Source organism: Coregonus clupeaformis, chromosome 19 (genome assembly GCF_020615455.1).
Source record: "Coregonus clupeaformis isolate EN_2021a chromosome 19, ASM2061545v1, whole genome shotgun sequence".
In the NCBI taxonomy this organism is placed as follows: Eukaryota; Metazoa; Chordata; class Actinopteri; order Salmoniformes; family Salmonidae; genus Coregonus; species Coregonus clupeaformis.
In genome coordinates, this window is record NC_059210.1 from 5,469,193 (window position 1) to 5,490,748 (window position 21,556).

At 47.9% G+C, this 21,556-nt stretch overlaps 1 protein-coding gene across 4 annotated transcripts in view; it reads right to left on the reverse strand.

Moving 5' to 3' along the window:
* Positions 1–1,629: 1,629 nt before the first annotated feature.
* The window catches only part of LOC121531733 (SRSF protein kinase 2), a 74,468-nt gene continuing 54,541 nt past the window's right edge, over positions 1,630–21,556 (reverse strand). For 2 of the 4 annotated variants that reach the window (XM_041837140.1, XM_041837144.2), the window contains 10 exons: positions 20,062–20,168; positions 19,233–19,398; positions 17,072–17,097; positions 16,598–16,910; positions 10,037–11,047; positions 9,769–9,884; positions 6,216–6,323; positions 6,053–6,122; positions 3,839–3,931; positions 1,630–2,667 (listed from right to left, as the gene is read on the reverse strand). In XM_041837140.1, coding sequence (XP_041693074.1) covers positions 2,483–2,667; positions 3,839–3,931; positions 6,053–6,122; positions 6,216–6,323; positions 9,769–9,884; positions 10,037–11,047; positions 16,598–16,910; positions 17,072–17,097; positions 19,233–19,398; positions 20,062–20,168 — 2,195 coding nt within the window. In that variant the 3' untranslated portion in view covers positions 1,630–2,482. Of the gene's footprint in view, positions 2,668–3,838; positions 3,932–4,562; positions 4,656–6,052; positions 6,123–6,215; positions 6,324–9,768; positions 9,885–10,036; positions 11,048–16,597; positions 16,911–17,071; positions 17,098–19,232; positions 19,399–20,061; positions 20,169–21,556 lie in introns of all 4 variants that reach the window. The other 2 variants (XM_041837143.1, XM_041837142.1) reach the window with 2 other exon arrangements.

Below are 21,556 nucleotides of genomic sequence, written 5' to 3' on the forward strand. Positions count from 1 at the left end.
AAGTCAAATGACCTCCGCATTCTGTATGATAACACTATATTGCCATTTTGAAGGTTTGTTTGTGTGTCTTTTTACACTCACTAGTGAAATATATTTGATATGCATGTCTCACTACTGGTTTGAAAATGAATCAAAATCTCAGCTTTTCTCTCTTATCCTCAAGACACAAGTTACAATATTAGTAGTATTTAGTGAAAACTGCTGTAAACTGTCAAAGACCACATCAAGACTCCATTAATTTACAATTTTATTAAATCTGTCAATGAAAAACACAGACAAGAGACGCGATTCTGTCGATGTCAGGAAGAACAGTCAGCATGGCTGAGAGTGAGATCAGGAGCTTTTGGTGCAAAAAAATCATAATTTACTATTATTGCAAAAAAATGTAATCAGTTTCATCATCGTCACAAGTCCAAACAGAGCAGCACTGTTCATGTAAGAGGGGAGGAAGAGGTGACAACTGAGTAAAAAATAACTAATCAGATAAATTACAGTAATAATAATATAACAATAATAATTACAAAAGAAATAACATCTCTAAACAGACAAACACAATCACCTCAATAGGACGAGATTCGGTCACTTTCACAACAACCAGATCATTTTTTTTCTTTTTTTTCGTTCTTTAAATTAATTAAATATTTTTAAAAATATCTCACCATTTACTTATACTCATTTTTATATTATTGCGAAAAATAGGCAACTGGACTAATTGTGATGAGCGTGAGAGAGAGGAGTGGAACATAGGAGCATTGGCACTGAGAGGCGCTGCAGTGTGCAGGAATGCAGTACCCTCATCAGCCACAGAGTGGCGCAGCTCGATATTCTGGTGGCCTCCAGAATGGCTCAGCCTCTCGCCACTGTCTGCTCTGGTGGACAGATCCATGTCCATGTGACAGCTTCTTTTAGGAATGATGTGTTTTTTTCAAATCTGTCCGTCGGTCTTATCTCCAGAGCCGGATCTCAGAGTTATGTACAAAGATAGATCCCTGAACAACATCTACAAAAACAAGTGCAACCTCCATTTGACTAACCCCTTCTGGAGAAGCTCAGGATCAAGATCGAGGGTTTCCTCTGTAGATTATAAGGGGGAATAATCATATCTGGTAAACGTGCCACGCCACAGGGACTCATAAGGATTGTTCTTGTTTTTGGGATATAGAGGAAGAGAGGTCAGGAATGGTGTGACTGAATCAGGAATGTCAAAGGGAGGAAAGATTCGAAAAAGTAAACAAGGGAACTTGGATAACCTCACACGGGGCACCAAAAAGGTAAACGCAAGTGGCTCCTTTCGCTTTCGAAATAAAAAGACAGGAAGAAAACAAAAACAAACAAACCAATGAAATGTACAAGTCTAAGTAACACCCGTCCATCAGGACCATCATCATCACTTCCTGTCAATCAGCCTCTCCATACGCTTCACTCTTTTTCACGACAGGTAAACTCTTTACAGATCAAGCAGTCCGGCTTATCGAGCATCAGTCTTTAGGATCTTTGTTCGTTCCGTGCCCTGTCTGTCTGTGTGTCTGTCTGTGCGGCAGCAGTTCAGTTCTGGGGCACCCTGGTGGCCGGGGATGGGACTGGAGCTGTGTTGTTGTTCAGCAACACTGCTTCAGTCCTGGGGGGGGGGGGGGCACAGTACTCCTACAGAGTAAAGGAGGGGGGCAGGGGCTGGAGAGGGATGAGAGGAGAGGAAGAGTAGGGTGAACGGCCGACTCCTAATCTGGAAGTCTTGTTGCGCCTTTGTAGGAGAGGGACGTACACACACTTGCCTGTTACACCTACAGAATGTGCAGACCCAGACTAATAACACACACTCACATGTATACACACACACACATACACACACTTCTGCCTCAGCATGTTTAGGCCGTGCTGTTGTAAGGTCAAGCAAATGGAGCTATCACACAGTCAGCATTCTGATAGAGGTGCTCATTGACTTCTAATAGGAAACCTAGGGTGGAGGACAGGTTTAGGCTCAGAATAAGACTGGCCAGGACATTGCAGAGAACCTATTCATATGAGCGGGTTAGTTTCTGTTCAGACTGCATGGTCGTTCTAAGTAGGAGATGTCTTGGAAGACATAGTCCTGACCATGGCTGCTCCTCATGTTGTGTAGGGATCTCATCCTGCCTGTCTAGAATCGTGGAAGTTTGACTCCATCCAACTCTATTCCTGGGGCGCTCTATTGCTCCTGTGAGGGGTTGTATGGGACCTATGGGGAGGACAGCAGAGGAGCAGTCTCTCTCAGTCTACCTGCTGAGGCTCTGTGGGCATCTGTTTTGCATGTGTGCATACCTATGTGCGTGTGTGTGGAGGGCTCAGGGCGAGGTGAGGCAGGGCAGGACCAAGAAAGGGGCACCCCCTGTCTCCCCTTTCCCTCCCCTCCTCCCCCCTCTCCCTCTCTCTCCAGTCTTGAGTGCCTAGCTTTGAGCAGTGTGTGGAGGCTGCCACTAGGGGGGGGGGGGGTGGGCTGGTGTCACTACGAGTTGAGCCAGGGGTGGCTGAGGCAGTCCCCAGCCGAGGCCCTCTTCTCAGGGACCATCTCCAGCATGGGCAGCAGGAAGTGGGTGAAGTGGCCAGCGTCTTCTGGGGCCCAGCCGTACTTCTCCACCAACACATCAAACAGGGACCAGGGCTTCAGCTTGGTGATGTGCCTCAGCTCACCTACAGGGGGAGGTAAAGAGAGAGAGAAATAGAGAGAGAGAAAGGAAGAGTAATTAGTTACAGTGCTATGATTTGTAAAGCCTTACCATGAGAGAGAGAGTGAGAGAGCAATAGAGAGAGCGAGAGAGCAAGAGAGAGAGATTAAGAGAGAGACAGAGATTGAGAGAGACAGAGAAGAGAGAGTAGAACTCGGGCTGCATCTCAATACTCCATAGTGGCATCCTTTCCATGTCTCTTTGCTTTCATCTACACTGAATTGATGGAAGCAAGGCTATCTCACATTGCTTTCACCCTCATTATTTAAAATTATTTACAGCGTACCATAGATTAAGGAAAGGACAAAAGCTTAAGACTATTGAGACATGGCCCAAGAACACCAACTCAAGAGCCTGGAGTAGCGAGCGGCGAGAGTCAGTCAGAACACATTAAGACCATAGAGAGATAAAAGGAGAATGAATTAAGACATCATTTACACCAGACGAGACCTTTGATAGAGAGAGGAAGAGAGAGAGAGACCGAGAACATCAAAGAAAAGGAGCTGTAATCAGAATATTAGAGCCTCATGACTGGAACATGAGAGAAGCAGGCTAGCAGCAGGGTAGCATACTGTTTTTAAAGACACAGACACTTACCAAAGAGAGACACAGAGGTAACACACATAGACTGGTAGACAGGCCGTAGGCTCAGGGAGGATAGTACTCAGAACTCAGTCAAGTGGCACAAATCAAATCTTGTTTGTCACATGCTTCGTAAACAACAGGTGTAGACTAACAGTGAAATGCTTACTTCCCAACAATGCAGAGAGAAAAATTATAGAAAGATAATAACACGAGGAATAAATACACAATGAGTAACGATAACTTGGCTATATACACAGGGTACCAGTACTGAGTGGATGTGCAGGAGAATGAGGTAATTGAGGTAGATATGTACATATAGGTAGAGGTAAAGTGACTTGGCTATTACTGGTGTAACTAGCAAGATATTTATAACTAAAGCTTGAAAACGCACATTTTCTAATGGATGTACTGTTTGTATTTCTAGGTGGACACACTACACAAATACTACTGCACACTACTGCTAGCTTTGTTACATGTACTAATATTTAGAGATAAATACTGTTGTGTATTCCTGTCTGCCTCGTTGGGGTAGTACCTCATCATGACGTTACCTTTCTTGGAGAAAAACTCTCGGCTGTACTTCCCGGCGGCGACCACTTTGCGTGGAACCTTCCCCAGAAGCTCCATGATCAGAGCGATGTGATCTGAACCCCGGCCACCACAGGCCACACCACAAGAGAACAGGCACGGCATTACAGCATACACACACACACACACACACGCTGGAGGGACGGATGGACACACTGCTGCCTGGAGACACCACACTGACAGACAGACTGACTGACGGGACAGTCAGTCCCTCCAGAAGGTAGTGGAGAGGGCTATGACTAAACTGGTTTTGTGAAATAAAGCAAACAGGCATATTATTCCCGCTTAATGTGCTGCCTTTAATAGCTGTGCACTTCAGAGGAGGCTGGTGGGGGGAGCTATAGGAGGACGGGCTCATTGTAATTGCTGGAATGGAATATTGGAATGGTACCAAAAACATCAAACACATGGAAACCACATGTTTGACTCCGTTCCATTTATTCCATTCCATCCATTACAATGAGCCAGTCCTCCTATAGCTCCTCCCACCAGCCTCCTCTGGTGCACACCAATGGTGTCTTGGCAGCCAGGCAACTTGCTGCAAAACCCCTTATTGCTTTTGGACTGCTCATATAATTCCCATTCCACTGTGTCTGTATTCATGTCTGTCCGTCTGTCTGTCTGAGTCACTGTGTGTGCTCGGGCGTCCGTGTGTCTCCGTCCCACCAGAACTTTCCCTGGTGCTACCTCTTCGGTTGTAGAACTCCCGGGAATATTTTCCAGAGAGCGCAAAGTGCCGTGGAATAACGCCCAGCAGCTCAATGATGTGGGCTATATGGTCTACAGAGGAGAGAGGAAGAAAGGAGGAAGAGGAACAGGGAAAGGAGAAGGAGGGGGAGGAAGAGGAAGAGGAGAGAGGAAGAAAGGAGGAAGAGGAACAGAAGGAGAATAGGGTGAAAAGATAAAGGAGAGAGGAAAAGGACGACAAGGAACCGGGGGATTGAGATAAGGAGAGGAAGGAAGGAAGGAAGGAAGGAAGGAAGGAAGGAAGGAAGGAAGGAAGGAAGGAAGGAAAGAAGGAAGGAAGGAAGGAAGGAAGGAAGGAAGGAAGGAGGAAAATGAGAACGAGAAAGTAGGACAAGTAAGGAAGGCAGAGGTAGGAAGAGGAGGAGGAGGGAAGAGTGAAAGAGGGAGAGACAGAGAGCTCAGTGTTAGTGACCCCACACCAGAGGTGGTGAGATGGAGTAGAGAGTGCAGTGGGTTTGGAGTAGAGAGACATGCATCTATTATCTTTGAATCTGAGAGACTCATCACCAAATATGGTCTGATTCTAACTGAATACAATTCAGTGGCTCTCATTGTTGTCAGTGAAGATATAATGGCAGTATCTGTCCATACATATTGACTACATGCCATTTATGTCGATAGTATGGCGAATTATCGTTCAAATCAATTTTTGGTGAAGTATGGTGGTGTAACATTGTTAACATGATATGTATGGAGTCAAATGTGGATGGCTGAACATGAGCTCAACCAGAGGGTTGAGGTGACAATGTGCAGGAGGTCAACTGGACTAGGGTTCAGGGATGGACAGCATGGAGTAGTTATGGGGCGGGTGGGGAGTGGGGACCAGGAGTGAGTCAGTATAGAGGATGGAAGGGATAGGGGAAGTGTAGGGAGCGAGAAGGCGTGGATGTAAATATGGGGATAGGGCGTGACAAGGTTTTGATGTGGGATTGGATGAGTTAGGTCAGGTATAGATTTGGGGATAGGTTGAGTGAGGGTAAAGATGTAGAATGTGGGGATAGATAAATAGACAATAGTGGATAGGAATACTAGAGGGGACTATACTCAAATCTGCTGGACATCTTTAACCCATTCAAGAATGCAGTTGTTCTATTTCAAAGGAGAGTTTTGGGCACATTGCAATGCAAACTATTTACAATCAAGCCTTCATACTATCTACAATCTACTAGCACTACAATGTATTACCATCTTACTAAGTGCCATCATTTAATTCAGTTGAGCAAATCTCAAACGACAGTACAACAACAGTTGTAACTACACAATTACTCAGTCTAAACACCTTCAATACCAACGTTAACAACAACAAATATTACAACAGCTGAATCCTATATCACTATAATCATACGTAGCTCAATAAAGTGTAGTATTATGTCGTGTTATGTTTAGTATGAGGCTGATCCATTAGGACAAGCAAATATGTAGAGACTCACCCTCATCCCTGGAGTAGTCCTCTCCAGAGTGGGGTTCAAACAGGTAATCTCCTGTAGCCAGCTCAAACGCCTGCAGGACCCACACAGGACAGGATCATCCATCAGTACTGACATAGTCCGTGTGTGTCTGAGTGAGTGTGTGTGTGTCTGTGTGTGTGCTCACCATGCAGGCGGTGCTCCAGATGTCAGCAGGAGTGCTGTAGCCAGCTCCTATCAGGACCTCTATGGAGCGGTACTGTCTGGTCTGAATGTCCTCTGTGAAGTGCTTGTGCTGGGAGAGAGAAAGGAGAGAGAGGAGATGGAAAAAAATTTTTTTTTCACCTTTATTTAACCAGGTAAGCCAGTTGAGAACAAGTTCTCATTTACAACTGCGACCTGGCCAAGATAAAGCAAAGCAGTGCGATAAAAACAACAACACAGAGTTACATATGGGGTAAAAAAACATAAAGTCAAAAAATACAACAGAAAATATAGATACAGTGTGTGCAAATGTAGCAAGTTATGGAGGTAAGGCAATAAATAGGCTATAGTGCAAAATAATTACAGTTAGTATTAACACTGGAATGATAGATGTGCAAGAGATTATGTGCAAATAGAGATACTGGGGTGCAAAAGAGCAAAATAAATAACAATATGGGGATGAGGTAGTTGGGTGGGCTAATTTCAGATGGGCTGTGTACAGGTGCAGTGATCGGTAAGGTGCTCTGACAACTGATGCTTAAAGTTAGTGAGGGAGATAAGAGTCTCCAGCGTCAGAGATTTTTGCAATTCGTTCCAGTCATTGGCAGCAGAGAACTGGAAGGAATGGCGGCCAAAGGAGGTGTTGGCTTTGGGGATGACCAGTGAGATATACCTGCTGGAGCGCAGACTACGGGTGGGTGCTGCTATGGTGACAAATGAGCTAAGATAAGGCGGGGATTTGCCTAGCAGTGATTTATAGATGGCCTGGAGCCAGTGGGTTTGAAGACGAACATGTAGTGAGGACCAGCCAACAAGAGCATACAGGTCACAGTGGTGGGTAGTGTATGGGGCTTTGGAGACAAAACGGATGGCACTGTGATAGACTACATCCAATTTGCTGAGTAGAGTGTTGGAGGCTATTTTGTAAATGACATTGCCGAAGTCAAGGATTGGTAGGATAGTCAGTTTTACGAGGGCATGTTTGGCAGCATGAGTGAAGGAGGCTTTGTTGCGAAATAGGAAGCTGATTATAGATTTAACTTTGGATTGGAGATTCTTAATGTGAGTCTGGAAGGAGAGTTTACAGTCTAACCAGACACCTAGGTATTTGTAGTTGTCCACATACTCTAGGTCAGACCCGTCGAGAGTAGTGATTCTAGTCGGGTGGGCGGGTGCCAGCAGCGTTCGATTGAAGAGCATGCATTTCGTTTTACTAGTGTTTAAGAGCCGTTGGAGGCTACTGAAGGAGTGTTGTATGGCATTGAAGCTCGTTTGGAGGTTTGTTATCACAGTGTCCAATGAAGGGCCAGATATATACAAAATGGTGTCGTCTGCGTAGAGGTGGATCTGAGAGTCACCAGCAGCAAGAGCGACATCATTGATATACACGGAGAAAAGAGTCGGCCCAAGAATTGAACCCTGTGGTACCCCCATAGAGACTGCCATAGGACCAGACAACAGGCCCTCCGATTTTGACACATTGAACTCTATCTGAGAAGTAGTTGGTGAACCAGGTGAGGCAGTCATTTGAGAAACCAAGGCTATTTAGTCTGCCAATAAGAATGCGGTGGTTGACAGAGTCGAAAGCCTTGGCCAGGTCGATGAAGACGGCTGCACAGTACTGTCTATTATCGATCGCGGTTATAATATCGTTTAGGACCTTGAGCGTGGCTGAAGTGCACCCATGACCAGCTCGGAAACCGGATTGCATAGCGGAGAAGGTACGGTGGGATTCGAAATGGTCGGTGATCTGTTTGTTAACTTGGCTTTCAAATACTTTCGAAAGGCAGGGCAGGATGGATATAGGTCTGTAACAGTTTGGATCTAGAGTGTCACCCCCTTTGAAGAGGGGGATGACCGCGGCAGCTTTCCAATCTCTGGGGATCTCAGACGTTACGAAAGAGAGGTTGAACAGGCTAGTAATAGGGGTTGCGACAATTTCGCGGCTAGTTTTAGAAAGAAAGGGTCCAGATTGTCTAGCCCAGCTGATTTGTAGGGGTCCAGATTTTGCAGCTCTTTCAGAACATCAGCTGTCTGAATTTGTGTGAAGGAGAAGCGGGGGGGGCATGGGCAAGTTGCAGCGGAGGGTGCAGAGTTGGTGGCCGGGGTAGTGGTAGCCAGGTGGAAAGCATGGCCAGCCGTAGCAAAATGCTTGTTGAAATTCTCGATTATTGTAGATTTATCGGTGGTGATAGTGTTTCCTAGCCTCAGTGCAGTGGGCAGCTGGGAGGAAGTGCTCTTATTCTCCATGGACTTTACAGTGTCCCAAAACTTTTTGGAGTTAGTGCTACAGGATGCAAATTTCTGTTTGAAAAAGTTAGCCTTTGCTTTCCTGACTGCTTGTGTATATTGGTTCCTAACTTCCCTGAAAAGTTGCATATCGCGGGGCTATTTGATGCTAATGCAGTACGCCACAGGATGTTTTTGTGCTGGTCAAGGGCAGTCAAGTCTGAGGAGAACCAGGGGCTATATCTGTTCTTAGTTCTGTATTTTTTGAATGGGGCATGTTTATTTAAGATTGAGAGGAAATTAGTTTTAAAGAACAACCAGGCATCCTCTACTGACGGAATGAGATCTATATCCATCCAGGATACCTGGGCCAGGTCAATTAGGAAGGCCTGCTTGCTAAAGTGTTTTAGGGAGCGTTTGACAGTGATGAGGGGTGGTCGTTTGACCGCGGACCCGTTACGGACGCAGGCAATAAGGCAGTGATCGCTGAGATCCTGGTTGAAGACAGCGGAGGTGTATTTAGAGGGTAAGTTAGTCAGGATGATATCTATGAGGGTACCCATGTTTACGGATTTAGGGTTGTACCTGGTAGGTTCGTTGATAATTTGTGTGAGATTGAGGGCATCTAGTTTGGATTGTAGGATGGCCGGGGTGTTAAGCATATCCCAATTTAGGTCACCAAGCAGTACGACCTCTGAGGATAAATGGGGGGCAATCAATTCACATATGGTGTCCAGGGCACAGCTGGGGGCTGAGGGGGGTCTGTAGCAAGCGGTAACAGTGAGAGACTTATTTCTGGAAAGGTGGATTTTTAGAAGTAGAAGCTCAAACTGTTTGGGCACAGACCTGGATAGTATGATAGAGCTCTGCAGGCTATCTCTACAGTAGATTGCAACTCCACCCCCTTTGGCAGTTCTATCTAGACGGAAAATGTTATAGTTGGGGATGGAAATCTCAGAATTTTTGGTGGCCTTCCTAAGCCAGGATTCAGACACTGCTAGAACATCAGGGTTGGCGGAGTGTGCTAACGCAGTGAATAACTCAAACTTAGGAAGGAGACTTCTGATATTAACATGCAAGAAACCAAGGCTTTTGCGATTACAGAAGTCAACAAATGATAGCGCCTGGGGAGTAGGAGTGATACTGAGGGCTGCAGGGCCTGGGTTAGCCTCTACATCACCAGAGGAACAGAGGAGGACTAGAATAAGGATACGGCTAAAGGCTTTAAGTTGAACTACTATTGTTTATTATGCAAATGTTTTTATTGTAAAACACCACACGCACATACATACACACACACGTCTTACCACCCAGCAGGCGTTGCCCAGGTCAGCTATCTTGACTCGGAGTGTGTCAGCATTGCGGGGGTCCAGAGGGTTAACCAGCAGGTCTGCTGCTTTGGCCTTGGCTAGAACCACATCATCTAGTTTAGATAAACGGGTTAATGTTGTCGAGAAGGACATGCAGATTATGTACAGAAAATGTGTGTCTCTGTGACTCCATGTACTGTATATGCACATCTGTGTTGTGCATATAAGAGAGAAAGAGAGAGAGTGAAAGGGAGAAATGTCTCACCTTTAGGCGTGTCCCCGGTGCTAGACAATGACACAGTACGGCTGCGGTCTGCAGTGGGGCTGTGAGGGGAGGTCCCGGCCCCTGGGTGACCAGCTCCGCCCACTGTGACGGGGCTTCCCGGGTCCAGGGGCAGCTCGGGGAAGCGTGGCGCCGTGCCCCTGTGGCGCTGTGCCCCGTTGGTCAGGCCTGGCGTGACCACCTCGCCGTTGAAGAGCTCATAGGAGGAGCTGAGGGAGCTTTGGTCCCTGTCCGTGCAGCTGAACTCTGACTCCACCAGGGGGCAGTGAAGAGGGATGGGGGAGGAGGTTGGGGCTGGATGGCTGGCTCTGGGACCTCTCTCCCTCTCCCTCTCCTCACCCCCCAGTAGGACGTGGCCGTTGGTTTTGGTGGTGTTGTTGTTCTGGCCCATGGCGGTGGAGATGGAGTTGCTGAGGTCGTCAGCGCCCGTCTCTGTTACATCGGCATCATCGTCATCATCGTCGTCATCGTCGTCGTCCTCGTCGTCCTCGTCATCGTCGTCCTCCTCTTCCTCTTTGTCCGTTTCCTGCTCCTTGGTCTCCTCACCCTTCACCTCCTCCTCTGTTCTCCTCTCCTCCTCTGTTCTCCTCTCCTCCTCTGTTCTCCTCTCCTCCTCTGTTCTCCTCTCCTCCTCTGTTCTCCTCTCCTTCTTTGGTTCCTCTTTCTCTTCTAACTCCACCGCCGGCGGCGGCTCGGCCGGAGCTGTAACCAAGTCCTCTTCATCCTCTTCATCGTCTTCCCCATCCTCCTCCTCTTCCTCCTTCTCTTCCTTTACGGCCTCTTTCCAATCCTCCTTCTCGTCCTCCTCCTCCTCCTCCTCCTCTGCCTCTCCCTCTGGATTGGCTGTCTTGCCATCCCCAGGTGTGGTGGCGGTGGGTGTGGGGGTCTGTGTCTCTGTCTCTGGAGTAGGGCTGGGGGTGGGCTCCCCCTCTGGCTCTGCTGCTGCCTCTGGCGTAGGGGGAACCTCTGACTGCTCCTGGGGTGGGGCAGCACCTGAAAGACAGAGGGGGAGAGAGAGTGGAGGAGTGAAAAAGAGAGAAGGGAGAGAGGGAGAGAGGAGAAAGAAAGAGGGAGAAAGAGAGGGAGAAAGAGAGAGAGAGAGATGGAGCTTTGGTTAGACTGTAGTTGTGTCAGCTTCCTGCTTCCCCTGTTTGTCTCCTGGCCTCTAGAGGTCAGCTGTGTTCCCCTTTGCCTTAGTTTTTCCTCATGTGTCCTAATTAGCTTATCTATGTCACCTGTGCCTTGTTTCCCCTTGAGTATTTTAGCTGTGTGTTTTCCCCTTGTTTCTCACTTGGTTATTGCGTCCTGTCTATGTGTCTCCTGCTTTGTCCCACCGTGTCAGTCCTAGTAAGTTATTCGAAGTTATCTTTAGTTTGTTTTTCTCCCTCGGGGAGTTGTTTTGTTTTGCCTCTTGTTTTGGAACATTAAATCTACTTACCTGGAGTATTGCCTTGGGTGTTTCATTTGGGTCCTACAACATCTCCTCTGTGGCTAAGGGGTAGTACCCCCAGCTCTACACATTTGAGACCGGAGTTCTAGCCCGGCTTGTGACAGAATAACCAAGTCAATCATGGACCCAGAAACACTCAGTTCCCAGGACCTGTTGGCGGTGATCATTCGACATGAGGCTTCTTTCCAGCGCCATGAAGCCGTTCTCAGCCGACAAGAGGAGCTGATGGCTAGACATTCTCAACTCCTGGCCGAAATGATGAGTTCCCTTCACCAGCTCTTTGAACGCCTCCTTGGTTCTCCCCCCTTCCCCCGGTCACCTCCCAGTGACGACAGGCCTTCTCGGTTGGCGGAGCCCCGACTACCACCTCCCAAGCCCTTTTCTGGGGATCCAAGCTCTTGTCAGGGTTTCCTCACCCAATGCTCCCTCACCTTCGAGCTCCAACCCTCAAGTTTTCCCACAGACCGTTCCAAGATTGCCTACCTCATTACCCTTCTTTCAGACAAGGCGCTCGCCTGGGCCTCTGCGGTGTGGCAGTCCCAGGAGGCCTGTTGTGACTCCCACGCTGCATTTGTAGAAGAGTTCAAGCGGGTGTTCGATCATCCTGTCAGTGGGCGGGAGGCTTCCAAGCGCCTACTGTCTCTCCGTCAGGGCCCCCAAGCACGGCAGATTTTGCCATTGAGTTCGAACCATAGCAGCAAGGAGCGGATGGAATGATGAAGCGCTGAGGGTCTGCTTTCAGGGAGGGTTATCTGAGCCCCTTCAAGATGAGTTAGCCACCCGTGAACCAGCTGAAGATCTCGAGTCCCTCATAGCCTTGGCCATCCGCCTGGACAATCGTCTAAGAGAGCGGAGAACGGCTCGCCGTCAGGTGTCTCAGTCCCAAGTTCCTCTGAGCAGCTCTGTTTCTCCTGTTTGGACTCCGTCATTCAGAGCTGCCCCGGCTCCTGAACTGCCCCAGGATTCCCCGGAGAGCATGCAGTTAGGCCGTTCCAGGCTTTCTTCCAACGAAAGGGAACGTCGCATGAGGGAGCGTCGGTGCCTCTACTGCGGGGTTGCCGGCCACTTCCGCTCCACTTGCCCCGAGCTTTGGGAAACGCCTGTCCCCGCCCAGCTACAGGAGGGTTGTGATGGGGAAAATTAGAGCTCCTCCTACTAACGCGGTCCTAGCTATTCCAGCCACTCTGTCCTGGGAGGGCCACCAGCATCGGGTCCAGGCTATGATCGATTCCGGTGCCGCAGGTGATTTTATGGATGTAACCTTGGCTAAGGAACTTAAGATCCCTACCCAACTACTTCCTCAACCCCAGGCAGTTACAGCCTTAGATGGCAGACCTCTGGAACCAGGAAAAGTTACTGAGGCGACTCAGTCCCTGCGACTTACCATCTCTCAACACCAGCAGGAGGAGACCTTCTATCTCATTGACTCTCCCGAGTATCCTATTATCCTGTGTCACCCTTGGCTATGCAGACATAATCCCCAGATCGACTGGCCTACTGGCACCATTCTTAGCTGGGGTCCCACTTGCCAACTCACCTGCATGCTTCAGAGTTCCTCAGCCCCTAGTACCCAGTTTCAAGAGTCTGTTGACGTCTCCCGAGTCCCCAGTGTTTACCATCGGTTCAAAGCAGTGTTCAGCAAGGCCCGGGCTACTGCCTTACCGCCTCATCGCACTTATGACTGTGCCATTGATCTACTCCCTGGGTGCTGCCCTCCTAGAGGTCGGATCTTTTCCTTGTCCTCCCCGAGCACGCAGCTATGGACACCTACATTAAGGAGTCCTTGGCAGCCGGCCTCATCTATGCCTCTACTTCCCCGGCTGGGGCGGGCTTCTTTTTTGTTGAAAAGAAAGACGGGGGTCTGAGGCCTTGTATTGATTACCGGGGACTCAACAAGATCACGGTTCGGAATCGATACCCTCTTCCTCTCATGGCCACTGCTTTTGAGCTGCTTCAAGGGGCTTCCATTTTTACTAAGCTGGATCTCCGCAATGCTTACCATCTCGTGCGGATCCGGCCAGGAGACGAATGGAAGACGGCGTTCAACACGCCCACGGGACACTATGAATATCGGGTGATGCCGTTCGGGCTCACCAATGCCCCCGCAGTATTCCAAGCCCTGATTAATGATGTTCTCCGGGATATGCTTAATCTGTTCGTCTTCGTGTACCTGGACGATATCCTCATCTTCTCGAGGTCACTGAAGGAGCATGAGGGGCATGTTAGCCGGGTTCTCCAGAGGCTCCTTGACAATCACCTCTACGTTAAGCCTGAGAAGTGTGAATTTCATGTTTCTCAGACTCAGTTTCTCGGGTTTATTGTCACTCCCGGGCACCTAGAGATGGATCCCAAGAAGGTCAAGGCGGTCCACGATTGGCCCACACCTGCCACGGTCAAGGAGGTTCAACGGTTCATTGGCTTTTCTAACTTCTATCGGAAGTTCATCAAGAATTTCAGCTCGGTGGTAGCCCCCTTGACGACGCTTACCAAGGGAGGAGGGACCAAGATTCACTGGGGTCCGGAAGCAGCAGGGGCCTTCGAGGATCTCAAGCGCCGCTTCACTTCTGCTCCGATTCTGGTGACCCCTGACCCAGAGAGACCTTTCGTGGTGGAGGTGGACGCCTCAGAGGTGGGGGTGGGAGCCGTCCTGTCACAGAGGGGTGCGGATGGGAGATTACACCCTTGTGCCTTCATGTCTCGCCGCCTGTCTGAGGCCGAGCGCAACTACCACGTGGGGGATCTAGAGTTGCTTGCGGTTAAACTGGCCTTGGAAGAGTGGCGCCATTGGCTTGAGGGGGCTCAGCACCCTTTCCAGGTTCTCACAGACCACAAGAACCTGGAATATCTCCAACAGGCTAAGCGGATGAACCCTCGGCAAGCACGATGGTCCCTTTTCTTTAATCGATTCCAGTTCATCCTGACTTACCGACCTGGCACCAAGAACGTCAAGCCGGATGCTCTGTCTCGAGTCTATTCTCCCGAGGTACAAGAGAAGCCCTTGGCATCGATTATTCCGAGGTCTAGGATCGTCGCACCTCTTCAGTGGGAACTAGAAAGAGGGGTACGAGAAGCTCTTGCCCATGAGCCCGATCCAGGCGGTGGTCCTGCCGGTCGCCTGTACGTTCCTCTCTCGGTTCGGGCCCGCGTCTTGCAGTGGGGTCATGAGTCGCCCTTGACATGCCATCCTGGCAGTGCTCGCACACTGGAGTTCCTCCGACGGCGGTTTTGGTGGCCGTCCATCAAGAAGGACGTGCAGGTCTATGTTGAGGCCTGCCCTGTGTGCAACCAGGGAAAGTCGACACGCCAGCGACCCCAGGGACTGCTCCATCCCTTACCTGTTCCTCGAAGGCCATGGTCACACCTTTCTCTGGACTTTGTTACGGGACTTCCTCTATCCCAGGGCAACACCGTCATCCTTGTGGTGGTAGACCGTTTCTCTAAGGCTGCCCGGTTTATTCCCCTGCCCAAGCTGCCCTCGGCTAAGGAGACTGCGGAGCTCCTCATGAACCATGTCTTCCGGATATTTGGCATTCCCCTGGACGTGGTCTCTGACCGAGGTCCCCAATTCTCGTCCCGGTTTTGGGGGCCTTCTGCAGGCTTATTGGGGCCACAGCCAGCCTATCGTCAGGATTCCATCCAGAGTCTAATGGCCAAACGGAACGGATTAATCAGGATCTGGAGACCACCCTGCGGTGTATGGCGGCCAGTAATCCCACGTCTTGGGCCACCTATATCATTTGGGCTGAATATGCCCACAACACCCTCCAGTCCTCAGCCACCGGATTGTCCCCCTTCGAATGCCAGTTCGGTTACAACCCTCCTTTGTTTCCAGAGGAAGAGGCGCAAGTTGGTGTTCCCTCGGCCCAGCGCTTTGTCCAACGCTGTAGGCGGACCTGGAAGAAGGCCAGGTGTACCCTCCTTCGGACCTCCCAGAGATACCAAAGTCAGGCTAATCGCCACCGCCGGACGGCCCCTAGTTTCCGTGCTGGTCAGAGAGTTTGGTTGGCCACTAAGAACTTGCCCCTCCGGGTCGAATCCAAGAAGCTTTCCCAGAGATACATCGGCCCTTTCCGCATTTCTAGAAAGGTTAACCCTGTGTCGTATCGTTTAGTTCTGCCTCGCTCCCTTAGAGTTAACCCCACTTTCCATGTTTCACTCCTTAAACCTGTCTTGTCTTCTCCTTTTGCCCCCCACACAGACCCCCGCCACCTCCCAGGATCATAGACGGCCAGCCAGCCTACACAGTCCGCCGGATACTGGACTCCCGGAGGGTCCAGAACTCTCTGCAGTATCTGGTGGACTGGGAGGGCTACGGGCCAGAGGAGCGCTCCTGGGTTCCGGCCAGGGACATCCTGGACCCAGGGTTGATCCGAGATTTTCGCACCCTGGGGCCAGGGTGTTCTGGAAGGAACGTCAGGAGTCGTTCCTAGAGGAGGGGGTCCTGTCAGCTTCCTGCTTCCCCTGTTTGTCTCCTGGCCTCTAGAGGTCAGCTGTGTTCCCCCTTTGCCTTAGTTTTTCCTCATGTGTCCTAATTAGCTTATCTATGTCACCTGTGCCTTGTTTCCCCCTTGAGTATTTTAGCTGTGTGTTTTCCCCTTGTTTCTCACTTGGTTATTGCGTCCTGTCTATGTGTCTCCTGCTTTGTCCCACCGTGTCAGTCCTAGTAAGTTATTCGAAGTTATCTTTAGTTTGTTTTTCTCCCCTCGGGGAGTTGTTTTGTTTTGCCTCTTGTTTTGGAACATTAAATCTACTTACCTGGAGTATTGCCTTGGGTGTTTCATTTGGGTCCTACAACATCTCCTCTGTGGCTAAGGGGTAGTACCCCCAGCTCTACACATTTGAGACCGGAGTTCTAGCCCGGCTTGTGACAAGTTGTTTATGAATCAGCCTGGCATTGCTCCCCTCAGTAGGCCTAGTGTGAAAGGTTGGAGACTGGCCCATCCTCCTCCAGTTCTCATTCACTCCCATTCCACACAGCTCTGACTCACACACACTACTGAATGTGTGAATAACCAACACATTGAGTGAATGAATATAAATCCATCACCACCACCACTACCACACTGATTGACAATCAAACCATGTCAACTCACAGGTGTGATTGGTTAGCCTGGTGGGCCTCTCCCTCTCCGTCTCTACTTCCTCCTCCTCGTCTCCATCCTCTTCATCGTCATCATCGTCGTCATCGCTCTCGCCCAGTGCGACGGCGGGCCCCAGTGCCGCGTTGCGGGGTGTGTGTTTCGGAGGGTGGGTCAACCCCTCACCATCGGGGCCCTCTGTGGCCCTCAGTTTCTCAGCCTCTCTCTCCAGGGCCTCTATCTCCAGCATGCGTCTCTCCAACAGCTCGGTCTGACGCTTCTGCTTCTTCTTCAGCTTCTTCTTCTTGTTCTTAGAGATCTTCCCCACCTAGAGGAGAGGAGAGAGGAAGAGGATGAGAGGAGGGGTCTATTAGGGTCAGTGGTACACTGACCCATTTGTTGAGTGACTGCAATTAGTTAGAAAACATTGGACAGTATAATCAGGTTTTTCTCTGTTATGAGGTGAATACAAAACATTGTACTACTCACTGGTTTGGCCTGTGGTGCTGTGCTGACTGTTGGGATGAAACAGAGTCATACAAGTCAGTCTGGAGAAAGTTAAACTTCAAACATATCATCCCGTTCACTCTTGTATAATATATACCCCTGAATAAGACCTCATATCTTTTATACCCTCTTAAAGACTTCATACAGAATCTTTGGGGGAACTCTGTGAGTTGAAAGGAGGATGTCATCAAAGTGATTCCAGACAGCTCTATTCCCTTGTCCTAGATCCATAGTAATCAACCTTTTCTCCATGTGTTACGCAATGCCCACATACAGCCCCCATCATTCCAGCCTGAGTGGAGTCTGAAGATGTGTCAATCACAGGAGACTGCTGAGGGGAGGACGGCTCATAATAATGTCTGGAACGGAGCAAATGGAATGGCATCAAACACGTGGAAACCATGTGTTTGATGTATTTGATACCATTCCACTTACGTCTCTTCAGCCATTACCATGAGCCCGTCCTTCCCAATTAAGGTGCCACCAACCTCCTGTGGTGTCTACCGGTGTATGGAACAAGACCTAGTGATTTCTGGCATGGAATTATGGCTACTTACGAGCTGTCAAATTTAGAGGGATACTATTGGTTGAGCTGAGTGTCCAGCCGTGTGATGTCGACACTACTTGACCCCTGACTCTGCTAGTGGCACACACGTGACAGGACAAACAAACAGTAAAGTTTCAAGGGGAAGTTGAAAGAACATTAGGCCTAATACAATAGGGGAATGTGAGTGGAAGCAAACAGTGCGCTGGCCAGATAAGAATGCTTAACAACTCTGCTTCCACCCTTTCCTCCTCTCTCTCCTTGCTAAAGGCACGTTTCCGTAATCACTATCAGCTAGCTTTCAGTGGAGCCGCGAGCTCTCAAGCAATCTCTCTGCCAATCAAATCAAACTAGGAAAGAGCTCTAGCCAATTGGTTGGCAAGCTCAAGCAACAAACTAAGAGACTGCCCAACTGATTGATTCATCTGATTGATTCATCTGATTGATTCATCTGATTGATTCATCGGTTTGATGAATAGATTCATTAACGCTGTGACAGATATACTGATACACATAAGGGCAATGCTGATCAGAACCAATACTTACTACTATACTGCACACTACTGAAATTGTGAGACAGCGACTTCCCTATACCAGCAATATAACTTGTCTTTAAGCAAGAAGAATCAAATGGTCTATAATGGATTTGACTCTCATGACTCCTCTACAAAGAGTGCACTGTAATGATTCAACAAAGACTGAACCTGAGGTCAAGTACAGATCTCTACACGGGATTAGGGAAGAACAGTCACAAGTACTTATTTTTAAATTCACTATTCACTGTTTAACTCCCAAAACACTTCAGTCTGAAATGAGGACAAGGCTACACTATAACTAACTATTTATTTGGCAGTGGTGTAAAGTACTTAGGTAAAAACACTTTATAGTACTACTTAAGTGGGTATCTGTTTTGGGTTTACTACTCATATTTTTGACAACTTTTACTTTTATTTCACTACATTCCTAAAGAAAATAATGTACTTTTTACTCCATACATTTTCCCTGACACCCAAAAGTACTCGTTACATTTTGAACACTTAGCAGGACAGGTAAATTGTCCAATTCACACACTTATCAAGAGAACATCCCTGGTCATCCCTACTGCCTCTGATCTGGTAGACTCACTGAACACAAATGCTTCGTTTGTAAATTATGTCTGAGTGTTGGAGTGTGCCCCTGGCTATCCGTAAATTAAAAATACAAGAAAATGGTGCCTTCTGGTTTGCTTAATATAAGGAATTTGAAATGATTTATACTTTTACTTTAGATATTTAAGTATATTTTAGCAATGACATTTACTTTTGATACTTAAGTATATTTAAAAACCAAATACTTTTACTCAAGTAGTATTTTACTGGGTGACTTTCACTTTTACTTGAGTCATTTTCTATTAAGGTATCTTTACTTTTACTAAAGTATGACAACTGAGTTCTTTTTCCACCACTGCTATTTGTATATACAGTAGCTTAGAGGGATAGTTCAACTTCAAAGTTTGCCAGATGGTTTATGAAAAACTGTGATTTGGGGTTATAATTATTCAGATATTCTACAGAGAGTGAGTGAGGGGAGGTGGGCAGTGCCCACTGGTCTGTACCCTACCTGCAGATCCAGAGGGCGGGGGTGCCCCAGCCTTCTGCCACTCTGTGGCCTCCACGGCCATACGGCGGACAAACGCATCGTCCACACACATCAGGATGTTCTCCGGCTTGATGTCCGTGTGGACGATCTTACACTTGCTGTGGAGGTAGTCCAGGCCCTGCAACACCTACACACACAGGAACACAAGCATCCCAAACACACACACACACAAAAACACACCCATTACAGATTAAACACGCACCGATGTTCTCACAACGCTCATTTAACCATTCCTTTCATCTTAGTCATCTTCCATTTGGGACACGGCTGCTGTTGTTTTTTTGTTTGTTGTGTGTACGCGCTTGTGTGTGCGTGTGTGTGCGTGCGTGTGGGTGCACGTTCGCCAGTGTTTGTTTTCAGGGGCTTTGCATTGAAGTTGAGAACAGTTTCTATTCATCTTCAGTGGGCCTTTCAAGTAGGAAGAGGAGCGGCTTACTTGCATGAGCAGCAGCAGAGACGAGGGGATACGTTTAGTTCACATGCTGCTCTGCTCTGCTCTTAAGGGGAAGGGGAAATGCCTGTGAAGGCCTTGAGAAGTCAACAACGTACTAACCTGGCCTGGCCTGAGGTACTGCCTTTGGCTGGGAAAATCACTAGTGTTCCTCTCTGTTGGTGCTAATAAAGAGTGTTTATGGAAGTGAATGTGAGGTGTGTATGTGAATATGTGTGTGTAGGCAGTGTGTGTGTGAAAGGATATTGATGAGGATGTGTGTGTGTGTGTGTGTGTGTGTGTGTGTGTGTGTGTGTGTGTGTGTGTGTGTGTGTGTATGTGTGTGTATGTGTGGCATACCTGTTTGATAATACTCTTGACACAGGGTAGAGGAAGGCCCTGGTAGTTGGACTTGATTATCCATTTCAGAAGGTGGTGCCCCAGAACCTCAAACACCATACACACATCTGGGACAGCTGGTCAAGGAGGATCACAGCTTTATAATACACATAGAGGAAGTCATAGGTAACAAACAGAAAGAGATGCATGCACCCTGTTACTACACTGATGAATACACCCACACACCAGGGTTTCTGTTAGGAAAATGCAGCGCTGGACATTTAACTCGCAGCATTTTAATTAACCGGACATCTGAGAAATGTACCGGACCCATTGGGTGCATACCTGATTAAGGCGTCCACCCATGGTGCTCAGAATGACAGAAATCACATTTATATTATGGTAATTCATATTACAGATAATGCATGTCGAGGATGCAACGATGTGCGGTCCTTCTTACCGAATTCTGATGCGCACTTTGAAGATGTTAGAATAACTGTCCACATATACTTTTCCTCAGCCAATAAGACGAGTAACGAACAGCAAAATCACTAGCCTATGTCAATATACTATCCCTCATAGCAGAAAAGTTTACCTATTCTATTGGTTAGCTTGTCGAAAAAGACTATTCCAAACAGACTCTGGGACAGTTGTGGGACGATAGATCCCAAATTCACACAACCAGTAGGCCTAGGCTACATAAAATAAATATGTTCAAAAGCAATGAGTCTGACGCAACAGATCAGAACGTTTAGCTTAAAATGTTAAACTATTATTTCTTCACATTATAAGCGCAGTAATGCGCATAAGGCAGTAGGATACGCGCGAATGTTCGTTCCATAATGCAACTAGCGGGAAAACACCATCGTCAAAGTGAACCGCACATGCGAGCGGTTTCATGGACAGAGATGAAAATATAAGTTCGAAATTTAGAAAGAGGGGAGATCTAATATGCAACAATTAGCATGGGTTGCTAATATGACTAGGATTGTGCCTTTCGCTACTGGACAATGAAAGAAAGTTTATATAAAAGAATTGCCTCCACGGATATGGTCTGATTTTGGCTAGACTACTTTGAAGCAAGGTAAGACATGCCTCATAATATGTAGTAAAACATTCAGGTTTCAAACAGTTAAGTACATGTTTTCAAAATGCATACTGCATCCAGCTCATTGCAAAGTGGTGTGTGATGTGCTGATGAAGCCTGACTTTCTATGCATTTGCTGTTTGAGATGCGGTAGCAGCAGCTCTCATGCTGTCTGACAGATTTTCCGCTCAAAGGCTCTCTATCTGTATGCTGTATGTGTGTGATAAATAAGGTACCTAACAAATATACTGTACACACATGACAATTTAATTCCACAAAAATATGCAAATTGCCCTATAGACCGATAAGCATGACCAGTCAAATGTATTTACATCGACTGGTATTTTTATCAATGAATAGGCTAAAAAGCATTAATTCGCAATGGGATTTTGTCTTCTTTTACCAGACAATTGGCAGGCGGCAATTTTA